Source organism: Polyodon spathula, chromosome 19 (assembly GCF_017654505.1).
Source record: "Polyodon spathula isolate WHYD16114869_AA chromosome 19, ASM1765450v1, whole genome shotgun sequence".
NCBI classification, from domain to species: Eukaryota; Metazoa; Chordata; class Actinopteri; order Acipenseriformes; family Polyodontidae; genus Polyodon; species Polyodon spathula.
Window position 1 is genome coordinate 3520919 of NC_054552.1, and position 25543 is coordinate 3546461.

General features: G+C 34.9%; 3 protein-coding genes and 1 long non-coding RNA gene across 5 annotated transcripts in view; 1 reads left to right on the plus strand and 3 right to left on the minus strand.

Moving 5' to 3' along the window:
- Window positions 1-763: 763 nt before the first annotated feature.
- Window positions 764-2198, minus strand: LOC121294988 (guanylyl cyclase-activating protein 2-like). The gene is made up of 4 exons (XM_041219252.1): window positions 1966-2198; window positions 1594-1743; window positions 1051-1141; window positions 764-912 (listed from the first exon to the last, which is right to left on the minus strand). The coding sequence occupies exons 1-4, from the start codon at window positions 2158-2160 to the stop codon at window positions 764-766; spliced, it is 585 nt and encodes a 194-aa protein (XP_041075186.1). The 5' UTR covers window positions 2161-2198.
- A 3686-nt stretch (window positions 2199-5884) lies between these two features.
- Window positions 5885-8133, minus strand: LOC121295025 (guanylyl cyclase-activating protein 2-like). Its single transcript, XM_041219302.1, has 4 exons — window positions 7789-8133; window positions 7319-7468; window positions 6247-6355; window positions 5885-6167 (listed from the first exon to the last, which is right to left on the minus strand). The coding sequence occupies exons 1-4, from the start codon at window positions 7987-7989 to the stop codon at window positions 6040-6042; spliced, it is 588 nt and encodes a 195-aa protein (XP_041075236.1). The 5' UTR covers window positions 7990-8133; the 3' UTR covers window positions 5885-6039.
- Window positions 8134-10271: 2138 nt separating this feature from the next.
- On the minus strand, window positions 10272-16253 carry LOC121295046. The gene is made up of 3 exons (XR_005946845.1): window positions 16034-16253; window positions 10756-10887; window positions 10272-10356 (listed from the first exon to the last, which is right to left on the minus strand). It is a non-coding gene; the product is annotated as an uncharacterized LOC121295046 (long non-coding RNA).
- The window catches only part of LOC121295045 (transmembrane protein 263-like), a 48677-nt gene continuing 35880 nt past the window's right edge, over window positions 12747-25543 (plus strand). The window contains exons 1-3 of one of the 2 annotated variants that reach the window (XM_041219338.1): window positions 12747-12941; window positions 14492-14563; window positions 14859-14961. In XM_041219338.1, the coding sequence (XP_041075272.1) occupies window positions 14558-14563; window positions 14859-14961 (109 nt within the window). In that variant the 5' untranslated portion in view covers window positions 12747-12941; window positions 14492-14557. The remainder of the gene's footprint in view (window positions 12942-14491; window positions 14564-14858; window positions 14962-25543) is intronic. The other variant, XM_041219337.1, reaches the window with a different exon arrangement.

Sequence of the window (25543 nt, forward strand, 5' to 3'; positions counted from 1 at the left end):
TCGTAATTGTAATTACTTGTAATCTGGGTAAATGTAATCCAGCAGCGACATTTTCTGAAAAAAAAAACAAACAAAAAAAAACGATCCAGGTAAAAAGTTATCTCGATCACAAAAATACAGGATTGCAAAATCCGGATCACTGTTATCCAGATTAAAGGTTTAACACTCTCCAGGATACTTTTATCCCAGAATATGCCTTTAACCAGCCGTGTATCTATAGTAACATCATTCCAAACACATAATCGCACAATGGTGAGTGCATTGTGAATCTGTAAATTAAATAGTGTTCCTGCAGTTGAAGGACAACAGTGGCAGTAAACACCAGATAAATATCGCAAGAGCAGGAAATACAACACGAGAATAAAATAAATTGCACTTGTTTAATCTTAATCCCAAACCAAACCCTGTATTACCTAGTAGTGCTGTGGGGGGAGGAACATTTCACTACAGATTTCACCCTGGGAACAAATACCGTTATGTCCAAATGCTTGTTTTGTTCCTACTTTTGTGTCCTTTTTAAGATATGGGCTAGGTTCTTGACAATAGCAGTCCGATACAATGTATTAAATAATTAAACTTAAAAAAAGAAAAGAAAATATTTATTAAACTTTTAAAAGATACATTTTTAATAAAAAAAAAATGTTTTTTTTTAAATACATAGAATCACACTTGCTATACAAGACATATGTAGTTTGTTCACATCTGTCAACTTCACACAGCAACAGGGAATACATTTTCAGTTGTTGAATTGCATAATGCTGTGCTACTGTATATATAATGTTTGCTTTTTAGATTGGTGAACTTGTCTTTGTTCAGTAACCCATCCAGTGGGATTGATGTCTAAGGTTAGCATCTTCATAACCCATCCATCCTTCTGAGCACCCTCAATGAATTCTTCCAGGGAAAGTTGTCCTGAAGCAATGCAAACAAATAAATACAAATTAAAATAAAATAAAATGAAAAAAACATAGTATGATTTCTTTCTTTTTTTTTTTTTAATGCAAACTATAAATAAAATGTTGATTTAATCTAAGCAATAGTCAGCCATACCATCTCCATTCACATCAACTATCCCGAAAATTCGGTCACAGACTTCATCGGGTGTAAGTAATTGGGTTTCATGATCCATTTTGCTGCTTGTCTTGATGTTATAAATAGCCTGCAATTAACCAGAATGAAGTGTTATATATATATATATATATAGATATATATATATATATATATATATATATATATATATCATACAGTGTCGTCACTGACCGTATGTGTGTGTATATATATATATATATATATATATATATATATATATATATATATATATATATATATATATATATATAAAATATATATTATCTCCATGTTAGAGGTACAATCCTAATACAAAATCTGTTGATTGAATGTTTGTGCAATATTATTGCTGCCATATCAGTATACAATTATACTGTAGTCCTAAACAAGTAAAAACCTAGAAGTGTATTAAACAGGTTAGCTCCCTGTGACTATGCCACTATGTTTGCTTATTGCAATGTAACACATTTAATTGCATAATTCTGCGTTATAACAATTCTAGTTTTAATGAAATGATCTAATTACCTCTATAATTTCCCTCAGTTCTTCTTTGTCAAGACATCCGTTGCCATCCTTATCGTACACCTTGAAAGACCATTTCAGTTTATGTTCAAGTTTTCCTCTTAGTACAAGATTTAAAGCTGCTATGTACTCCAGAAAGTCTATGATATTGTCCTAAAGGACGAAACAAAAGAAAACGTGTTAATGTACTTAAAGGTAAATTTGACCAATCTCAATACGTTTTCCTTTTATTGTAGCCCCATTTTCAACAATCTATGCAGTGTAGTGTTATTATTACAGGTTGATTTAGCATGCTCTCTATTAAAAAGAATTGCATTTGCAGACTTAATCTAATGGACATGTTATCTGCAATAAAAACAGAAAAAATACTCTTACCCCATTCTTATCAAAAGTTTTGAAGATGTTGTCCATATATAAGGACTCTTCAGAGGTGTCCAGAACGCTGAAGAATCCTTTAAACTCATGCAGATATAAAGCTCCACTGGGACATTCCACAACAAATTTTTTGTACATTTCCTGGAGGTCCGCAACATCAATTTCTTGCTTCCCGGAGCTTTGAAATTGTCCCATCCTCTTACTGTGGATTTCCTCTTTAGTAGATAAATGACAACTATACTGTATATATTTTCCTGAGACTTGGAAGAAAAAGTGCTATGTATTTTATATTGGATTCTGGCACTGAGGTAGTTCCAGTCTTGAAATCCCTTGATGTCTCCTTCTGCAACAGCTTTAAATTGCCACTTCCATTGATCAGGAGTGTATTTTTAGATCTAATTTTACTTAGACTGATCCTAATCCAAAAGCTATACCCTTTTTGTCAATGACCCCCAGAATATCCCCAGCAGTAGTGTTGCAGTAAGGGATTTATCACAAAGGTTTACCATCTGCCCTAAATCCAAAGATATTAGTTGCATAACCTATTGATTGCTTCCTCTGTTATGCACAAAACACTTAGGGATAGATGTACTAAGATGGGACAGTCACAGCGCAAACATACCGCAATTTTCATTTTCGTTTTGACGATTCACAAAGTATTCAGTTTGTCGTGTGTACTAACAGAAAATATGTTAACGCAAAGAGCCGTAATATACTAATTTAAATATTTGTTGTGTCTTCTTAGCGAGATCTCTAGCATTGCGATAGTCATGCAACATTGTTCAAATAAATAGCAGGAGTTGAGTTGTGGTTTGCGGCACCAGAGGGTGCCCGAAGGATAAGGTCCCAATGGGGTCTCTTTCCTCCTGTTAGGTGTCACTCCAGGCTGTCACAAAGTCTTTCCCTTGTTGCCAGCTGCACTATTCACAGCAGTCACTGGACGTATCCAGATCTTCATCATTTCCATTACATGAGAGTAGATGTTAAAACTTCATGCTGATTTGAACTTAGCTCTCGCCAAGGTGAGCAGTAAACTAATTCAATCCATCTGTGTCTCCATCCATTTGCGTTTCCTTCCTTCTGATGATGTAGATATCCTTCTGCCTGGCGTTTATGGCTAAAGTGTAATACTGGCTCCAGGGATCAGCTTATATTTTTTTGTCTCCCCAGCACATCAGCACACACAACAGCTGTGATGCTGGCACCAGGGACCAACCACAGTTGTCTCCTCAGCACATCAGCATGACAACCGTTTGGATTGAACTAAGTGGGGTACATCTCTGGGGTCTTCAAGTGGGCACTTTCCATCTTCTGTGTTTCGTCGACTAGCCCATGACACCTCAAGAGGGATCGTCGGTGATTCTGGCATCCCAGCATCACCCCCTCCATTCACCAATCAACTCAACCCAGCTTACTTACCCGTACATCATCATTTCTTTCTTTCTACTGTGCTTGAGATCCCAATCCAGAATCTTTCTGTCACAACCACAGCCAGTTGCTGCTCCTCTCTGCTGCTTCAGATGAGTTCTTCACTGTGCGATGCAACTCTTGACCACTGAATCCGATGTCTCTGAGAAACCACGTTGTAGAGTGTGCCACAAATCCTGAATAACTCACCTCCACTGGGTAAACCTGAACTCTACATCCTCACTGTTCTGCTTAAGCGGCTAGTTGAGTATACCGCAGTTTCTTCCTCTCATAAAAATATAAATGAAAAGCAATTTAATCACATCAGATTCTATAGTGGGGCCCCAACATTCACCCCCAAAAAACTTTTAAGAATCATACAGTAGCCCCTCACTAAACCGGATATGTTTGTCTGACATAAGAGGTGTCATGTTTAAAAACAATACAATAAAATCACACACACATAAGTTTATAGTTCTCGATCTATTTTAAATATAGATCCTTGCACTGAAATAACACTAATTTGTTTTGGGTAGGCTACACATTACATTATGTAAAAATATAAATCTGTACAGTAGGCATATACAGTATACGTATTTAGTATAGCAAATACTATATAATACTTTACACATATCCATGATAGGACTACTCTATATGTATGTTAAGAGTTTTTTGACAGGCTAGTCCCGAGTATGTTTACCATACAAGAGAGTTGTGTGAGAGTAAAGAAAACACTGTAATGCTAAATAAAACCGTGGCTCTCATAAAAAGGCATGATATTCATCCATTAGCTTAAACTAATACTAATAAAGTAGCAAGTGTGTAAGTGAGATAAAGGAACTAGCGAAATGTTTGTCTACTTGACTTAGTTTCTTTGAAGAAGTGTATTTTTAAAATGCAGGACAGTGAACAGAAAATATTAATACATGTTGTAAAACGCATGTCTTGAGAAAACAAAACTAAACAAAATCAACATAAAACACCAACTGTCCACTTCAACTGCTTACAGTAAACAAAAAAACAGAAATAGTGAAAAGATTTCTGCTGTTCCCAGGATTCTTTGAAATAGAAATCTTAGATGTCACATATTAACACCTATTATTAGTTAAAAGGGTTACAGGATTAAAGATTACTATCTAATCTACTTATCATACTTAATGCATATGATTATTCACCTCAATGAATTTCAGAGCACTTATCTTGCAGGACACCCACACGTAAATGCTATAGTTATAGATAGAGCCATAGGGGCTTTCATTTTTCATATACTGTATGAATTTTTGAGGTTTGTTTTGGTTATTTATGGCACAGGCTCATTCTTCTGGGGTTTTTGTGTGGAGGCATTTTGTACATTTTACCACAATTTTGTTTTAAATCCTCTGTATCTTAACAGTAATACAACTTTAAATCCTGCTAACAAGCCTCCATCCTGATTGTATGCTCGTTGTAAATCTCGCAAGTGGAGTCTCCAATAGAAAAGTAGGAATGTGCTGTCACTCAGTAGTTGGGGCAGGTTTAATGTATTCAGAACGAATCAATGATAGATACAAGCCAGGAAGGCGGGACATTGCCCTGCAGCACTGAGAAATGTATTTATTATTATTTTTGTGGTAGGTTTTATTTTATTTTTAATGGGAAAAGGGTAAAGTCTACATGAATTGATTAACCATTTCCACAGTTTTTCCTGTGTTTTCCCCTGTTTATAGGCTATCCATCGATTTCTTTCTTTTTTTTTTTTTGTATGGGGTGTTTTATTGTGTTTTATCGGTTAAAACCAAAAATCAGAAGCCATAGTCATCATCTATTGTATGCTTTGCAGAAAGGGGTTTCCATCAAACACTAGTAGCATAGGTAAGGATGCAGCTTGAGAAAGTGTAAGGGTCTAACTGCTGCAAACCAACTGGGTTTCAGCTGCTACTGTTATCAATGCAGCTAGCTAATGAATACAGTTCTCAAGTATTACTCTTTGTAAAAGACTTATTATTGCATACTCATTATAGGCTTTCTATTGCATTTATACACACAGTACACAAAAAGAAAAGCAGACAGATTTTATTTTTATATAAAATATTTTGCCAAAAAAAGTTAATAAGCAAAAAACAAACTTTTAAATGGAACTATTCAGATAACTATTCAGGGTAAAATAGATATCCCTAACCAAACTCTGAATTAGTGCATTAGAAAAAGTGATCTGCGTGATGTATCTTCAGTGTGTGGAATAGAATTTTAAAATGAGTCCTGAGCCCCTGTATACCTTTGAATAAATCTTCTGCATTTACTGTGAAATGTAAAGTCACCATATGTGAGTTTCATCAAATTTAAAAGAGATATACCCACTATTAGCCCAAACAAGTATTCTCCTTTATTAACCTATTATTGATCTAGAGATGTGGCTTTACCACTATAGATCGGTAAGGGGTATTCATCTTTGAGTGATATAGTATCATGCAAGATGTCTAAGTTACTGATTATTTGTATGTTAAATGATGTATCTCCTTGTAAAGCATTTTTCCCTCAGATAGCATTATAAAGAAGTCATTGAACAGATATCAAACTGTTTGTTATCTAAAGTTTCTCCAGTCCTTTATTATGTAAGAAAATATCCACATGCTTTAGTAAGTCTTTTGAAAACAAGAAATCTAACTGCATGTCTCCTTGATTTAGGCATCAGAACATTGCACTCTTTCTTCTTTGTTCAATAACCCAGCTGCAGGGATGCATGTCCAACTGTAGCATCTTCATCACCCACTTGTCTTTCTGTGCCCCTTTGATGAATTCATCAAGTGAAAGTGTTCCTAAAATTCATTAAATGCTATTTAGCAAAGTTCTTATTGCAGTGTAACAATCTAATTGTGTAAAATAAGGCATATTCACCATCTTTATTTTCATCCACCAGCTGGAAAATTCTTTCACAGACTTCTTCTGGTGTAAGGAGCTGGGCACCCGAATAGCAGGTGGTATCCTTTTTCAGGTTATAAATAGCCTGAAAGAAACCAACAATAAATAATATATATATATATATATATATATATATATATATAGAGAGAGAGAGAGAGAGAGAGAGAGAGAGAGAGAGAGAGAGAGAGAGAGAGAGAGAGAGTAGAGACACTTTGGGATATAAAACCCTCATATTCAAAAGTATTGCCGTTCTCAACGGCAGAAGTGGAATACACCATGTCGTAGTACACTTCTATCAAGATAGTGAAAATAAAAAGGACCCTGCATGTGTTTTGGAGTTGAAAACCTTAACTGACTCCATAGTAACATCGCAGCCTATAAAAGATACTATATTATATATAGATATATATATATATATATATATATATATATATATATATATATATATATATATATATATATATATATATATATATATATATATATATATATATATATAATATATACTATATATATATATATTGAATTTGCCACAAAATACAAATATGATATATTTAGCTTGTTTGAGTCTGATTTGATGATGAAAATATGGGTTTGATTTTCATGAAACTGCCCTAAGCTTGTGGTGGATTTTGGAACAAACTGTTTTGAAATCTCATAAACGTTGTGAACAGGGCCTAGGTAGGTATGGTATATTACATATAAGTATGGCAAAGCATTGTTAAAACCATAATAAAACGCATGGTATGGATATTAAAAACATGGCATAATTTATTGTTAAAAGTATAAACACTGTGAACATAACCCATGAAATATAGGGTCACGTGTGTGTCCTAAAACAACAACGTGTTGTGCGAATTGATACACCAGTTATCATAAACAATATGTTCTTTCATTATGTAGATTCACGTTGTATTGTTTTTCTTAAAAAGCTTAAAGCCCGCCAATGTTGATTCTCTAAGGACAACTGGTTAACCACCTTCCCCTAAGCAAAACTGTGCCCCTAGTGCCCATTGAATCATGCTCTTATTTATAGCTATATCTTTACCTCGATAATCTCCAGTAGTTCAGCCTTGTCCACGCATCCGTTGCCATCTTTATCATAGACTTTGAAGGACCATCTCAGTTTATGTTCAAGTTTCCCTCTCAATACGAGATTTAATGCGGCTACATATTCCAAAAAATCGATGGTGTTATCCTGCATTGAAAAAAAGGCAATATTAAATAAATCGCTAAAAAAAATCAATGTGTAGCCTATTCTGCCACAAAAAGTTCGACAGACATCAACAAAATCTACAAAGAGCAATTTTACAGTGCTCAACTCAACCTAACCCTGATTTAAAAATAAAACAATAATGTATACGATAAAGAGTACATTTAATAGGCCACAATATATATGTTGAATTTAATTGTTAACAAAAAGATTCTAAAACTATTCAACCACATTTACAGTACAAATATCTAAAAAAAACAAACAAACAAAAAAACAAAAAAAAACAAACAACAACTATTTCTCACCCCGTTTTTATCAAATGCTCTGAACATGCTTTCTGCATAGTCGGCCGCTTCCCCGCTCGCATCGATTCCAAAAAAATGTTTAAACTCGTGCAAAAACAACGCCCCGCTTGGACATTCTACCACAAACTTTTTGTACATTTCCTGTAGGTCAGCTACATCAACCTCTTCCATGTGTGAAGTGCGGTACTGCGACTGTCCCATCGCGCTTTCTCTCTGTCCTTGGTGCTGAACTTCACGGAGCGAACAGACGCAGAGATGCAGTAAGTGATATGTTGAGATTGTGTATCGAGTCTCAAAGGCTGCTTACCAACACACGTAAAACAAGCTTATATAGATAATTAGGTTGAAGACGTGTATTTATAGACCCATTAAGGGATTACGCAGAATCCCTTGCCAGCACGAATTCACAATATTATGATCTGTCCCTTGATGAGCTATTTATTATTATTATTATTATTATTATTTATTATTATTATTATTATTATTATTATTATTATTATTATTATTATTATTATAATAATAATAATAATAATAATAATAATAATAATAATAATAATAATAATAATAATAATAATAATGTGAAACATTAAAACAGTGATGCAGGTAAACATTAATGAAACATTTATTGAAACTATTTTTTTTTATTTTTTGCTGTTATTATAGTATTGTTCTTTTTTTAAAATATGAAAATACATTTCAATCAGTTTTCAGATGCACTTGCATAGAAACAATGTTAAGAACACTTATAACAAAGTGTGTAATAAAACGTCATTGTGAATTAATTAACATAAAAAAAAACTGCTGTTGAGAAGATTGCATCCCTAAACGTTTTTTTTTTTTTTTTTTTTTTTTTTTTTTTTTAACAGGAAACTAATGCTGTGAGCATGTTATTTAAATACTGGCACAGGAATAGGGTGTGATCAGGGAGCAGCTGATTATAATAAATTCTGAGACATCTTCAGAAGTTCGCTCTTCCACTACTATAGGAGTTGCTGGTGATCCAGGTGAAGTCATCGGACAGTTTGGGCTTGCCTGCTGAAAGAAATGGTTTTCCATCTGAGATGATGGAAAGCTGTCTTACAGAACCAAGAAGACGAGGAAATTTGCTTGAAGAACTTGAAGATGGTATGCCCTGGTAATTTTAACATAACATGGGAAAGTACATAGGGGTTGTATTAAAATAAATGAGTGCTAGTTATAAAACACCCTAAAATATGTTGTCTGAGGAAATTTAACAAAACACAAATATGTTTTTGCCTGTAAACCTTTATTTTTAGAATAGATCGCTTTCAAATCATCTATGTTAAAATGTAAGCAATGATTTTCTTTATTGTGTCCATATTAATAAGGTATAGTTTTAATTCATGGTTATTTGCAGATTGCAGGCCAACAAATGTCAGTTTACACTCTGTATTGTGAACATGTGTAAAGTAAGGTAAAATATGTTTTATGTTATTATTTTAAAATTATATTATGGGTGGGGGGAACTGCAGAGCCATTTACTTCAAACTGTCATTAGCACCATTTCTGAAAGAAAAAAAAACACCCATTTCGGTTACAAAACCAGATATAAACAGCTTTAGAATGGTCCTTGGATTAAATTCCAGTTATTTTATCCACTCTTATAACACAATCCCCCCTTAATGTCACTACAGAAGTATTGAATCTTATTTTGTTATTCTCAACAAATCCTTTACACACACACACACACACACACACACACGCACACACACACACACACACACGCACACACACACGCACACGCACATGAACACGCGCACACACACACGCGCGCACATGCACACACACACACACAGATACAGAAGAATTACAGTCTGTAAATAGCTGAAATTTCTGCACCTGAAATCCAGTTCTTCTGGCTGACTTTTCAACACTTTTTTTCACAGTTGATTTAGCAAGTCTCTCTGGAGGGAGGTGGATCCCCACTTTAAAAATCCTTAGAGGCTCAAAATAAATATTCCCTCCATACCCCTGCCATACCTGTGAAACAAGAATCCAGGTTGTTATTATTATTATTATTATTATTATTACATTGAAATGGTATGTTTGGTAAGTAATCAATGTAAGTAGTCACAAGTACTATCTTTAGGGCTTTACAATGCACTGGATTAAATCAAGTCGCTTGTTCTGGGAGCTCAAACACAGAGTTAAAACAATAGAATGTAATTAATGTTATTGTCCCAGCCTGTTGTGTATGCTTTAATACAGAGACTGATAGAAGAGGATTGCCTTCGCAAAGCTGCAGTCATACCTCTTAAATTATCTTTCTAGCTTGGAATCTCTAATGCAAATTCTTAAACGCCACACTTAGACATAGTAGAAAAGCCTCTCCCCTTTAAACCGAATTACCTTGAGGTAAGGGGTTATATATAGATTAAATGCTGCCTATAAACCACAGTCTGAGGTAAGATTAGCATCTCCAGATTGTAGTTACAGTTGTCCTGATCTGACTGCATCACACTTACCTTTAAATAATGTATTTGTGGCGTGTGTGGTGTAGTTTGAACGTAGGTTGAAGAGTGATGATAGGGTGTTGGGTTCAAGGACCTGTAATTTACAAAAATAAAATGACTGCAGGTTGAATACCAGATATAGCATTTCCGGATGCTATATCCGAGTACATTTCTGGTAATTCAAATGTCAATAACTGGTACATATTATACATTAATGTTATTTCCAATTTAAGTACAAAACAACAACATTTATAGTAGGTACAATGCATGCTAATATTAAACCCCAACCCAATATATCCACAGCCTTCAACAATAATGTTTTGTTCTTTCCTAGAATAGAATTGCAGAAAAAGGTGTAAAATGCTCCTAACAGTAGAATCAGCAATGCAGGATTTCATTTGATCATATAACATCCATGTACTGTAGCTTAGTGCCCCCATCTGCCTACAACAACCCTTAGCAAACAAATAGCTAACATGTTTCTTTTACTTACAAGTTATGATGCTTTACTCTCTTGTGGTTCAAGATTATCTGTCCAGTTACCGCTTGGAGCTCAGGCAAGCCAAAGGAATAACAACTGGGGGCAACCCGGTCATGTGCTTCCATGTTAACCAAATTAGCATGGCTGGAAAACACAAAACATCATTGAGTCAGAGTGTTTGTGAGATATAACACAATTACACATCACAAGCTGTTTGTGCTGCATGTAACATTTACTGGTGTATATAATTAAAGTCAATAGACTGGTTGCAAATCCTGTATTAGTAAAGAACATTGGTCTTTGAACCATTCTAGAAACATTTTTAAAACTGCAGATGTACAGATGGAAGCGCTTTGCTTTTTTTATGGTCCAAAAGAAACATAAAATAAAACTATGTATACAGATAGGCTATATTGCACAGAAGTGTATATGCATTGCTAAAGAAAGCAAATTTAATTTTGTATCCCATGCTTTGTTCTAGAGATAGATGGACTTATGTCAACTTTGAATACTTTGCAGAGTCTTCCTTAATAGACAACAGTGGACAAGCTTCATTCATTCATTTATGTAATGTTGATTTTGGCTACCATGGATATGGTTTATGTTGTGTCATTTGTAGAAATGTCTTACAACAGTTTATTTAAAAAAAAAAAAAGAGAGAAACAAGCACTGGAGAACAACAGGGTTATTAAATGTGTTTTATTATAATTCAATTATACTGCACTTTAATCAACAAGACCTCATACAAAACATAATATTTAAGAAGCAATTTCCACTTCATTAAAACATATCTGTGTACATTATGTTAATCCTTCCTAGCTGCAATTATTCAGTCATTAATTTGCTTAACTAATAAATCAGCATAGAAATTAAACTGTGTGATCTAGAAGCAGATACAATGAGGCTTCTACGATACAATAATGTCCTTTTATGATAAGGCTGCATTAATTGAGAAATGTTTCTTACAAGGAAAGGGAACAGCATAATTCGATGGGGAAATGTACTGGTGTTTGTGGTTAAGTGATACTGGCCACAATAATGTTTATGACCATAAAACTATTAAACATCATTACGTACCCACCTTTATAATGACATAAAAAATGACTTACTTTTTTCTTCTTTCTTTTTTTTTTTTATTTTTTACAAACAATTCATTGCCAGAGAGTGTTTGTTATGCCCAGCACTGATCCTGCGTAACACAAACATCCAGGTTTTACTGTCAGGCAATGTGGAATAGGTTATTTCGAAAGCCGGTGTGTTTACTTGTAACCAAGTCACTTAATCCATGAAAATCTGACCCACAAGATATCAGGTTACAGCAATTGCCGTTTACAATTCAGTAAATCAAACTGAGAGAGCTAAACGCCTAGCAACAAATAGCTGTTATTGGTGGGTCTAGGGCCAGAACAACATAAACAATAAATGCTAACACCTCAAAAAAAATAAATAAATAAATAAAATAAAAAAAATAAAAATACATACAATCTAGATATTAAAACGCCTCCAGTAAATCGATGTACTATTGATATTAATACTGGCTTCCCGATAGTCACATTGCCATAGAGAATAACAGACATTTGCAGTAGTGTTTACTCTGCCTATTATAAAGAAGGGAAAAGCTTGGTAATGTCCAACATGACTGTGCAAATGTACAGTTCAAACCTCTTTACTTATTTATGTATTTATTTATTTAAACTTTTATACAGACCCTCACTGGTTTAATACGGTGTCATATGTATTACTGGAGAGTGGAGGGGGTTTAGTATTATAGTTAATATGCCTTCCTTTTCAGGTGTAAAATGCATAAGGCTACGATAAGGTTAATCGAAATGTGTTAGCAATCAGAAACTGCAATCTTTACGAATGTGGAAAGGCTCATTTAAAACTAAACTGTGTTTGCAAGTGCAACCATATAACGAAAATAAAGAGCAAATGCCCTCTTGCGGATATAATTTGTAAACACAGCCTGAAGTCACTTTTAATATAAACTTTCAAGCGTCACTTCCGCTTACATTTAGGCAGAACAACAACACTGCAGAGCTTAGTGCTCAATTTTATTTTATTTTTAAATCTCTAATAAGAATTCAAGAAATTTAGATATTAAACATATTTGGCATTCGCTGTCAGTCTGTACTTTTAAAAAATCAAGTCATCGCCGATACCCGTGCGTTGTTGCAATAATAGCTGCAGCGATGAAGGTGAGTTGAGGGTTGGTTTGTTGTTGTTGTTGAAATAAGGATGTCAATATGTCATAATTCTTAGGTGCCCCCGTAATTGACATGTCATTGATTTAGAATTGTGTGTTATTTTCCAATACATATTTCCAAATTTCATGGCTGTAATCCGTATTTGTTAGTTGCTGATGCTGTTAACAGTGAGCGAGTGTGTTGTTATTTCTGGAAATAATGAAAAGAACGTGCATCATTGTTAAAGATGTCAGACCACATTATTGCTTTTATGTGTTGTGCGTGATTTGTAGTTTCCATTTTGTACCTCTAGGCCATAAATTGACATAAACATTTAGTTAATCTTTATAGTTACATAAAGTATGATTACTTAACAGTAGATAATGTTAGTCGTAAATAGCCTAATTTGAGAATACATGACCATAGAAAGTTAATTAGCATTGTTTTTGTTGGGAAAAGGATGTATGTGTCCACATACTAACTTAACAACACATTACTGTAGCCTACAAACTCTCTATTTATTTTAGTATCCTGATTTAATGTTGCAACGTTTCTGTTTCAGGAATCCAAACGGGCCCTTAAGCATGGCTTCTGTGCTTCAGAGTTGTTGTATGAAGTTAAGCAGTGTTTGGTATCAATGACTTTTTTCACAACCATTGCAGACCAGAGAGTGCACGCCCTGGCCTTAAGCTAGTTCTGTGATGAGTGAAGATAAAAATGTGTAAAATACCCCCAAAATATAGACCTGCTTCCTTGTGAAACTTTATTCAAGATAGACGAGTAAACATTTGATAAAATAAACACACATGATATTACAGAACTATAATTAGCTAATATAAAGTTATATTCATCGCGTAAACTTTCAAAATGGTTTCCAAGGTGATAAACCCACCAAATCCATACACATTAATCATTGTTAAGACATCAAGTTTGGTCTCAAAGCAGAAATGGACATTCGCAAATCCGAAGATCATCAGATTTCATTTATTTATGCACCATCTTCATCAAACGTCCCATCACGATATCTTTTGATAATTATTGGTTAAGGTTTCATTCTCCATCCAGTTTGTCACAAATGAACTTCACATGTGGTGGATTAGTTCACTGCTGGGGTCATTTCACTTTACCACTCACTCTATCCATTCTGAAACAGCATGAGAATGGTTTTGGATCCTCCTGTCTCATTCCAAACCTGCAACAAGCTGAGATTTCATACAGATATTGTGATAAGTGTGTATGAGCAGTAGCATTATCATGTAATGCTATAATACCCCATCTATGTTGGTAGTTATGCAGAGTATCACAACAGTGTTCTTCAGTCATGATTGTAAGTGTTGACCAAAGTCCACGGCAAAAAAAAAAAAAACTTCCATGGGATTTAAAAAGTGTATGCCTTGATTCATCATAACTTCATATGACACCTATCCTACTCTCCAGTGATGACATTCCTGACCACAACAGGTGTCCACAGCCATTGGTCACAATAATATCTAGCTTGCATATAGCTGCTTGATCCTGGTAAACAAGCTCATCATTGGAATTATTTTACTGTATTCACACAGGAAGATGTCCCTGCAGTTTCTTGAAATGCTGCCCAAGCTCAAGCACTCTGGTGAAATCAAGGCACAATGCTGGTATCTCTGATGGAAATCCTATTGCAATTTTGCTTTACAGGAACTAAGTTCATTTCGTTTGTACCAGAAGCCCAGTTTATATAATACAGAACAGAATTTAGGAACTCGGGGGGAAATAATTTGAAAATCCCACATTTACTTGCTTCAATTGCTGACTTTAAAAAAAAAAAAAAATAGCTCATTAAAAAAGAGATGTAACCAAGCAGTGGTTTGTGGGAGCTTGTATTTGTTTATCTCTTATCTGTACGGAAGCATGACCCTTTTTATAGTTTACCTCCTTTTTGTTTCTCTGTAGGGATCCAACACAGAATCGGACACACTAGAAAACGTAACTTCAGAAATAGACAACACAAACAACGAAGAGATGCCACCTTATCTGAGGGAGGAGCCACCAGAAGGTACTGGTTTTGCTCTTGACTGGTCTTGAATCTGTTTTTAACTTCTGGTATATGCTGAGAATTCCACTTTGACCAGATCTTGTACATCCTATATACAAGCAGTTTAACCTGATCTAACTAAACAATGTTATAGATGTGTATTATACAGAGGTGCCCCAGATGCGAAAGGCTCTGATAATGATAAAATGACCACTTGTGATGTCATTATGTATGCACTACTTCTTCAGTTTTCAATTACTCTAATAACTGTTGTGTAAAACATACACATTTTTACATTTTGAAGTGAAGTAGATTGAAAAATAAAGCACAAATATTATAAAAAAAAAAAAAAAAATTTTAAAAATAGTTTTAATTTCTTGCTTAATTTTATTGCTTAGGACTATAAAACCTTAACTTACCTGCTTAAGTTAATGTGTACTGTATGTACTGAGATTAGGTCTTTTTTTTTTTTTTTTTTAATGTGGATAATGTTGCCACAAAGTCGTCATGCACTATAAAACCCATAAAACTATATAGTCTGTATCCCTCTGTCAAACCAAGCGCACCTCTGGGTTATATAACAAGATCATGACAGCGCTTTCTGCATAAAAGCTAAAGTTTGTAACTCAACCTTATCACTTCACAAGTTGATCACATTAGCTGTTTAAAAAAAAAAAAATCTGTTCTGTTGCTGTGAACTGCTTTCAAAGCTACAGTCTGCCCTGATGCCAGATAAAAGCAGACAGACAACAATGATCAATAGGAAACGCACAACTAAAGCATTGCATTAAAGTGCATGGGAGATTACATGTCAGTCAGTCCTGCATCGTTTCATTACTAATCAAAACAGCAGGTTTAAACCTTCAGACAGGTGAATACAGCGTTTATCAGATGTAGTACATATTTATAAAATAGTCTTAAAAATAATCTTAGGATTCATTTTTATTTAACTAGTCAGAGAGGACTATCCACATGCTTCTGCCATTGCAGTCTCACAGATGACACGCAGCATACATTTTTGTGCACTGGAGCTTCACAGATCCCTCAGAAGGGTCCCTCACGGTTCATTAGCTTGGTAACATCTGTTACTTACCTGCAGTGAGTGAAAATGGGCAGCAGCAAGGAGACTGCCCATTGATCTTTAGTCCTCCTGATTGGTAAGCAGGCTGCTGCGGGTAGAACAAATGAAAAATGGATAAACTGATCACTCAGCTGATCCCAAATAGCTCAATTAAAGCAGTCGTAATTTTCAAAATAATTTTCTCACCACAAGTCACCTGTCATTTCGCTCTGCATAGTTTTCACAGACTTTGTTTCCACTTTAATCATTACAACAACACACATTTTAGCTCTCCTGAATTTAGACTGTGAGTGTCTCAACAGGGCCCTACAAAAAGTCTGAAAACTTCAGCTAATTATAAGATAACTAGTGGGAGTACAGTTAACAGGTAAGACAATTTCATGTACTCGTATACATGACACCTCATTTCCAGCAGGGGGCCTCATTGTCAAACTAAAGGAGAGTTTGAGTGAAACAGTTAATGGTTGTATTTAAAGTAAAATTAGAAACTCTGTTTGCTGGTTTCCCATACCTCAAAGCACTGATCTGGGCATGCCGAATGTTACTTTAGATGAGGTAGTACAAGATTTGTGCTCATCAGGAGCTGTATATATTTCAACTTATAATGCTTAAATGTATATCTTATTTTTTTTCTGTTCAGATTAACTTTGTCTAATCTAAACTGCTCGCTTATTCGAGGAGTTTCCCCTCAACATTTATCAGTACTAGTGTGCATGTTCCCTCTTTATCTTGCAGACCTTTTCCACAACCCTGGAGCGGTTTTTACAAACAGCAACCACTAGGTGGCTTGAAAGCTTAAACGTTGTAATTGAGACTAAAAATGCCTGTTCAGTTAAACAGAAAAACAAGGGTATGCATCTGTGCCTTTTCAAGTGATCATGTTTTATTACAGTATATTACCATGTGAAAGCGGCCTAGCATTTTTTTAAAGGAACTTTTGTAAGCATTTTGATCAGGCGATCTAGACTGAAGAATTGCAGAGGGATGTGCAGAACTAACATTTATGCCTAGAACTGAGGGTACATGACACAGCGTGCCAGCACCTGGATTATTACTGCGCGGCACTGTACCTGTAGTTGCTACCAATGAATGATGGCGTAATAGTAAAGCCTGTCAGTATTGCTTAGAAAAAAAAAAAGAATGAAAATCAAAAGCTTCCTCTTAATTGTAAAGCCAGTTTCACCTCAAGGTTCCATCGACTGTGATTGTAGGTCTTCACTCTGAACAGCACTTATTTTGTGTACAGTAACAACCAACCGATGCTCTCAGGAGATGATTGAAAGTGATGGGTTATATAAAGCGACATTCATTCATTCATTCATTCATTCATTCATTTTTAGATTTGAAAAGCAATTAAACAAGTCGAAATATGTTACGCAGTGATAATTCCAAGGAAATCGGTGTAAAAAAAAAAAAAAAAAAAGCCTGATTCTCACCATTTTTTTTTTTCTTTCCTGTTATGACCCAATAAACATAACTACATTTGCTGCTGAAGCACTAGTGTTGGCAGTATAACATTGACTAGATAATAGTCTGTGCATGGGTTCTAAATATACTGTTCAGGGGGTGGCCACGTCATTAGGAATTAAAAAGACGTTCCACATCATAAGGTATTATGACTGCTATGGCAGTATCTGCTGGGAGTTACACATGGATTCTCACCAAGTAACTGAGGACTGATAATGTACGGCATCACCTTTGTCTAATATGTAATATGAAGTGCATAAACAGCATTTCCATAATACTGCTTCAGAGGTGATATGCTTGACAGCTAAGATAGTTATAGATGCACATCAAACTTTAGTTTATTGTGGCATGATAGGACATCAAGACATTTGTGATGAATGAAGACACCTCGTAGCATACCATTTGCATCTACAAAACAGTGTATAAATTAAACTTCACCGCTTTTCCTGATGTGGGCTATTTTGTGAGTCTTGTCCTTTGTAAACCATATTTTCAACTCAGTGTTGTTTATTTTGGCACATTCTTTTGTATATGAACTGTGTGTGCCATTTTAGCAGGTAGAGTTTAGTCAGAATGTATTCTCTGTAGCGATATTCAAACCCTCACCTTCTAAGCTATGTATAAACTCCATATCATGAGCTGGAATGAGCTCAGAGCATTGGTTACAGAGAAACATCTTCAGCTTTAATAGGGCTGTCAAAGTGACAGTGGAGCCAAAGGAGAGCACATTGCCCCACGTGTGTCTGGTCAAAATTTTAAATCTGCCTGAAGGTATAAATCAGAGCCTACTGTAATTCCTCTGTGCCATAAAAATGTACAGTTAGCATCCTGAGCCACAGATAGCTTAACCCCTTCCTCGTCTGCAGTTCCTAAGGAAAATTAATCTAAGAAACGGTGTCAAGGTTTTTGTGTTCATAGGCTGCAGGTACTGTATGGAAATACATAACAATACTAATTGTACCTGGGACTACTTAGATACGAATCATGCAATCCAACCATCTGTTTTTACTTGGACGTTAACTTGAAGAACTACAGCATCTCGACACCGTAGCTGCCAGTAGCCTTTCTGATATTATTGCAAATAAACATGTAAGAAGCAAAGCGGGTGTGCCATAGTTAGGCTGTGAACATACTGCTTTCAGCACTGTAGGCATCTTCTGCATGTTTTGTTTCTTTCCTGGCTGTAGCAATTAAAGCATGTTTGCTGATACTGTTGTATTTCCTTGGATGCAATTTCATTCTTCTGTAAGTCCCAGTGGTGTTGTTACTGTATGGTTGCAATTGACTTGTCCTTAAAATCGATGTAGTGGAACCATTCATTGCAGCTTTGCTATATTACACATTCATTGGAGTGTCATGCTCTTTGGGTGGGGTGGTGGGGGCACGCAGGCTCAAATCCTCAGTGGAGATAAGGAACACAATAATGGTTAGCTGTATAGATTAGTTTTTCCTCGGTCGATGGCCTTATTAATTGAAAGTGACCTTTTTTCTTCACAATGACGAGAGTGGGCGGAGCTCTTAAAATCTTAGACATGGTATACACATAATCAGAATGATTAAACAAATAATCCATATAATTGTTTATTTTATTTTTGAGTGGTGCTAACACACACCCTAAGGCATTACTCTGCTGTTAACTTGTAGAGCACACTGATGCAGTTTTGTATTTGATAATTTAAAAAATATAGCAAGACCGGGACGATTAACAATTTGACTGTTTCCGACCAGGACAACAAATTAAGGTTGAAATGTCTGATAACCCTAATGTAGTTCACAAAGACATATTTTGCTCTATTTGTTTCCTCAGAAATATGGTTACCTTGTTACCTAGTTTGGTTACCTTGTATAGTTCTTTTGTGCAAAGAGACAGAGTTCAGCAGCTGTTCACATTGACGTTTAGCAAGCTAACCAGACTCGGTGTCAAACAGACTGAGACCACCGGACAAAACCCTCGAAATGGACCCAGTGTGAACACACCCTAAGTCACTCTTCTTTTACTTGTAAAGAGGTTTAAAAGTACAGGTTTGCTTTACCTAGACTCCAGTGTTATTTAAAATACATTTTTAAAAAATGCTATTTAGTCATCTACATCTTCATGCAATTTAATTCAAGAAGCCTCTTTTGAGGGACCTCCAAAATGTCATAGTCATTAATTTCAAGTTGCTGTTCTTCTTATTAAAAAAAAAAAAAATCAATAAATTAAATCCAGCCTTGGTTTCTACAAGATTATTGTGTTTTTTGGAATGGTAATGGAAACTCTGCATCTGACATCCCTGTGGAGCAAGTAAATCAGAATTGAAATTGGAACGCTTCAGTTCCATAGGCAACAGGGAGCCCAGAAAGTGATTGTGGAGGTTGTCAGAACTTGTCTCTTATTACTGCATTTGATGCTTCATGACAGCATTAGGTTGTCAATAAGGGGAGATGGTTTGAAGGGGTTGCATGGCCATTCAGACTGTATTTAATAAGGTTAATCATTTGTAATCTACAGTAAACAGAGTTGGTTGTTTTAAGTTCCACTTCAAACCCAGGAACATTAAAAGGTTTGAAAAATTCAGATGCAGTTATTTTAAGCATACAGTATTTATTTATTTATTTTAACAGGGAGTGGTACACCAGTCATCTAGACAAACTTGTTTGTTTTTCTTTGTTATCTAGCAGTCTAAACTCTAGTACTTGTTCCAGATTTCTTTTGGTAGCTAATCCATTTTATATTGTTTTTTTCTTATTTGTTCATGGAACAATTTTTTTTTTTTAAATTTATCCTTCTCCCACCAGGGTTTATTTCGCATTTTGTGACCCGTGAAAAATTAATCTTAGCAGGCTTTAAGTGTAATTTCAGTTGTCTTAGTAACCACAAGGTAAAAGATTGCATTTCTGCAGTTTAGTGTGCTGGATATCAAATGAAAAACAAACAAAACAACAACAACAAAAATAAAGCACTTGGATAACACAGGACAAAGTCACACTTCTACTGGATATATATTGCTAGGCAGTGCAAGCTCTCGAAGCCATAGGAAACCGAGCTGTTCAGTGCAGACAGGATAAATAGCCTTAGAATGAAAGCACCTCTTGGCTAACTGGAGCCTAAAGCAGTCAAAATCATTATGAGGAGGTTTGGATTGTAATCGCTTGACCTTTTCAAGATTAATGTTCTAACATCTGGTCTGAAGAAAGACCATAAGATGAGACATACATATTGTATTGCAATCTCTGTTTTGACAATAATAAGTAGAACCTGGTAGGTGAGTTTAGAATGATGAAAATAATGTCAGGTGAAAATAAGTTATCAAGGCAGTGCATTATTTATAGTCTCTCACTCCAGTTTTGGTATTATCAGTCACTTATCCATTCTAATTTCTAAACAATAGACGAGTGTCATGTTTCAAAATACACCTCCCTCCACCAAATGGTAGATCACCCTATGACTAGTGTAAAAAGATTATCCACAATTCAGCTTCAGATTTTACATCTACACAGTACTTGTATTGCCACTGTCTTTAGTAACTAAACGGTTGAAATTTAAGATGAGCTATGTGTTTCTGTTAGTTGTTGCTGTTTGTCAGTGGTGATGGTATCTTGCCATACCCTTATTGTCAATACCTGTGTCAATGTCAATACAATATGTATAGTGTCCTCCCTAGTACCGTTGGCTATTTTAGTTGTCTGCAACCAAAGCTTTGTGATGTTTAGGTTCATCTAATTAAAACTAGGTTTCAAGCACATCTGCAGTTGCTAGTTGCTGCAAAAAAACAAAAACATGCATATTCACATAAGCGCCACTAAGGGGTTACAAGAAATGCATGATGTTATTTTTGGTAAATATTGGAAACTATTTAAGCTATAGTACATGAGCCACACAGTTACTTTTCTTTTACACTTTGGAAAGTAGTCTTGAAGGGCATTGCAGTGAAAGTAAGGTTTTATAAGTTATTAATGTCAGAAATTAGGCTTTATTGACTTTTTTTATCCTCTTTGTTTATAGATACACAAAATGGTCAATCATTTTGACAGATCTAGTCCATGTCAGTGGAAAAGTTTGATGTGGTGAAATAACTGAGATGAATGTGTTGTCAGAGCACAGTCCACTGGGAAGGTGCATTTTTATTTCACTGCTGACTTGCACACCTTGATGTTTTAAAAAAAAAAAAAGATCATTTTATTTCCTCCTGATTCAACATAATCAGTTTTCTTCATTCAGATCCGTTTTCTTATTACCACTTTTGTATTCCTTGTCATTTCAGTCATCCTCCCATTCGTTTCAATGGGTTCAAGACAATGCTATTTTCTAAGCAAACCAAGCTATTGATATTCATGTATTTTGTGCAGTATACAATGTTGACTGGTTTTTTAAATCTGCATGTACTGTTAATGCATGTGTATTATATTTATAATAATAATAACAATGCAAATAACTTTAAATATAGCACCTTTCACACCGAAGTGTCCCAAGGTGCCGCACAATAAAATGTCCACAAATGTATAAATATTGTAAACTTAGCACTTAAGTCTAAGAAGAGAAGATGCTGAAAAGAGGTACATTTTGAGAGAAGTGTTAAACTGAGAAACTGAAGTAGAATTTCAAATGTATCTGGGCAGAGAATTCCATAAGGAAAGGGGCAATATAATGTTTTGTTTTTCATTTGTAGAGCTAAACATGTGGACTGCCTTTCCAAAGACACAAAGGTTTTAAATATTTGATCAGATGAAATGTAAAATTGTTCAAGTAGAAGGGACGTATCTAACAAAACTGAAAAGTTCTTGCTTAAGTGAGTCTTTTTTCAGTAACATCATACGACATTTGCAATGTACAGTAGAAATTTGAATGAAGTACCACACTTTATAGATGTGTGTGGTTTTTTCAAGTTACATCTAATTATCCTCTCTTAACAAAAATTGTTTAAAATACGGCATTCTGAAAGTATAAAACAGTTGCAATTGCCAAAGCTTTGCATGTATAATAGCCCTGTACAGTAGTACTACATGTTGTAATTATATTTAAATAATTGCATTTGAACATTTTCATTGGCAGTTAGAAGCATTATGTGTCCATTTGTGGCAAAGGCTCATTTGAATCTGATTGCTCCTTACTCAATGGTTTAATTAACTACCCTGTCTGACTAAATGTTAGTGGGATTTAAATATTGCTGGATCTCAATGGCCCAAAGTTTTCCAACTACAGTTATGTACCAAATCAAAAATGCATTGGTTAGCTAGCAACTACGCAGTATATTCCAGAATTACATTCTGTGCTTTATTCAATGCAGTCTGTATTAATGGCTGTAAATTCTAGGTTTGTTTGTTAGTTGTTAGTATTGTACATGTCACTTCAGCTTCAGGAAGTACACAACATTGTAGTTATGGAGCCATATGCATTTTTATTTATCTGTGTTTTATTGCCAATTTTTTATTTTAAAGCGAGTAATCGAACTGGTTTTAAATGTTCTCATAATTATAAGTCTATGCAAAGAGGACAATTCTGCAATACGGGAGAACAAACTGGGAAATATCTTAATTTGCCCTTTCAGTCTCTTAATGTTTATTAGAGTTCCAGTCTTGTCTTTTTCACATGTTTACGCTCCATTTTAGTTAGCACAAATTGTGGCTCTGCAGAGCGCTAGTGCCAGCAGCCGATTATATTTGTTTTGTTTCATCTATTTTAAGTGGCTCAAGGCCTTTTATGTATCCCTTCCCTCCATAGAGAAACATACATCAGCTGATCCACAAGGGCATGGAAAATTACTTACAGCAGAAACAAAGGCCTTAGGTTTTTAAAGAAGTCAGCATAGATAGAATGATCTTTATAACTCTGTCCTCGATAAATAATTTCTGGGAAGAGTTAGAGAAATACGGGCTGTTCAATTCCTTGATGGCCTTCCAGAAGCTGTTAGGCTTCCTCAGGTTTCCATAGCTGTCAGTGTGCGCTTTTTTCTGATGCATCTTCCTGCCAATGGGTACATTTTTTAAGAACATAGAAAATCTTTTATCTCTACGGAATGCTTTATATCACAGTATTGTATCTGGGAGGAACATTTCTTGTAGGATACAAAATACCATTTGGTGGACACAAAGGTTTGTGAAAGAGTGTGGCATATGGACCAAATCCAAAAGGATGACTATTAAAAACTTACAATGGGTAGTTCCTACAATGGGTAGTTCCATGAGTCAACAGAGTACTTAATTAAAGGTAATTGCAATCACCAACTTTCTGATTGTCAAAAAAAAGTGTGATTCCTTGATCAACAGGTGACTGTTATATATATATATATATATATATATATATATATATATATATATATATATATATATATATATAATTTTGCTATCTTAAAACTTACAATAGTTTTGTCTCGTGCCATTTTGTTTCTGCTCTATAAGTAGAGTCATCTTTTTCTTATTGTCTTATTATTTGGGTCTTATTCTATCCTCAGACCAACATAGCCAATCTGTATCTGTATCTTACTTTGCACAGTACAGTCATTTTTTTTTTACTTATACAGGAGCTTGTGGTGCAGTAGCAATTTAGTGCATATTGTTGCACTGATCTGGTATTTAATTTGCCATGCCTGTTGAACCTGCCACACACTGCAACATTAAAATGTCTAGGGGATGTACAAGCACAGATTTAGTCTTTCAGATAAGGTATGAAGTTAGTTAATGCCTTCCCTTAGAATACATGGCCATTTGTACCTTATCATGTTGTTGTTGTGTTTTTTTGTTTTGTTTTGTTTTGTTTTGTTTTTGCTTCCAAAAACATTTGGGAATTGAAAGCAGTTTTCATTTTACTAATTTTTGCATAGATTAACCATTTCTGCCTGGCAGGCACGGAATATGTTTTTCTGTGATTGTAAAGAAGAGATGACCCCCAGCTATAGAGCCAACAGCTTGATTCTAGGCTTAATTTAGCTTTGGTTTAGAATTCAATATTTAGCTAAATCCTTGGCAGAAGTGCATTTGTCAAAATTGAGCACTATTAACCAACACATCTACTGTAGAAACCTAGTTAGGCTGCCAACAATTCTTTATTTTTTTTTACCCTTCATTAGCAGCAATAATAGGGCTAAACTCAGTTTAAAATAAATGCACCCCACATATGTACCAAGTGCAGTTTGAAGAAGGATTACTTCCCTTTCCTGGAGGCAGGAAGGACAGTGCTTGTTGTCAAAATAGAAGTAATCGATTAACATTTATAAGTAAGGATATCCTGGATTCTTCAAAAACTTATGAGATATGTTGCACATCTTGGCACTGATGAATGGTTAATGTTGCATTTTTTCAGCATTTTCTCATTTATTATTTAAAAAATATTTTAACTGGTCCAGTTAGCATTGTGCTTTTAAAGCACTCTCTCAGTTTCACTCCCACGATGCACCATTGAAAACAAAACTACGTTTTTAGGTCTGAGGTCCATTGCAAACAACTTTTTTTTTTTTTTTTTTTTAAACATTTTTTGTTGCTACAATTTTGGTGCTTGGTTTATTTCACAATATGACAAGCACAAAAGGAACAGCTGTGCTCAGCTGATTCCTTGACTTGGAATAGAGGTATATAAAATCCAGCTACAGCTTCACCAAATTATCGCCACTCACTATAAGGAGAATTCTTTGGCAACTTTTATAATCAGTCGTCTTGATTATAAACCCCAAGGTCTTCTTAAAGGATGCATAATAGGAGTAATTAAAAATAAATAAATAAATAAAATTAGTTGGACGACTGAAAATGTATGAAGTAACAATACAGCATGCATAATAGCCTATTCTCCCCATGGCTGCATATTTCCATTTTCAACATGCTTTCTTCAGTACTGCATAATAATCTACTGGGATAGAATATGTTATTTAATACAATTACTTACCACTCTTTTTTCCCGCAAGGATGCTGTAAAAGATTAACCAAAACTTACTAATACTATTCATATAAAGCATGGGATAGTTTCAGGACATAACATTTGTTTGCTTTTAGTTATTTCTGTATTTTCTTTTTGCCAGATTGCAAAGCTCCTTCTGGCTTTAGGTAAGAAATGTGTGTGTTTCCCTGCAAGGCAATTTTTAAATT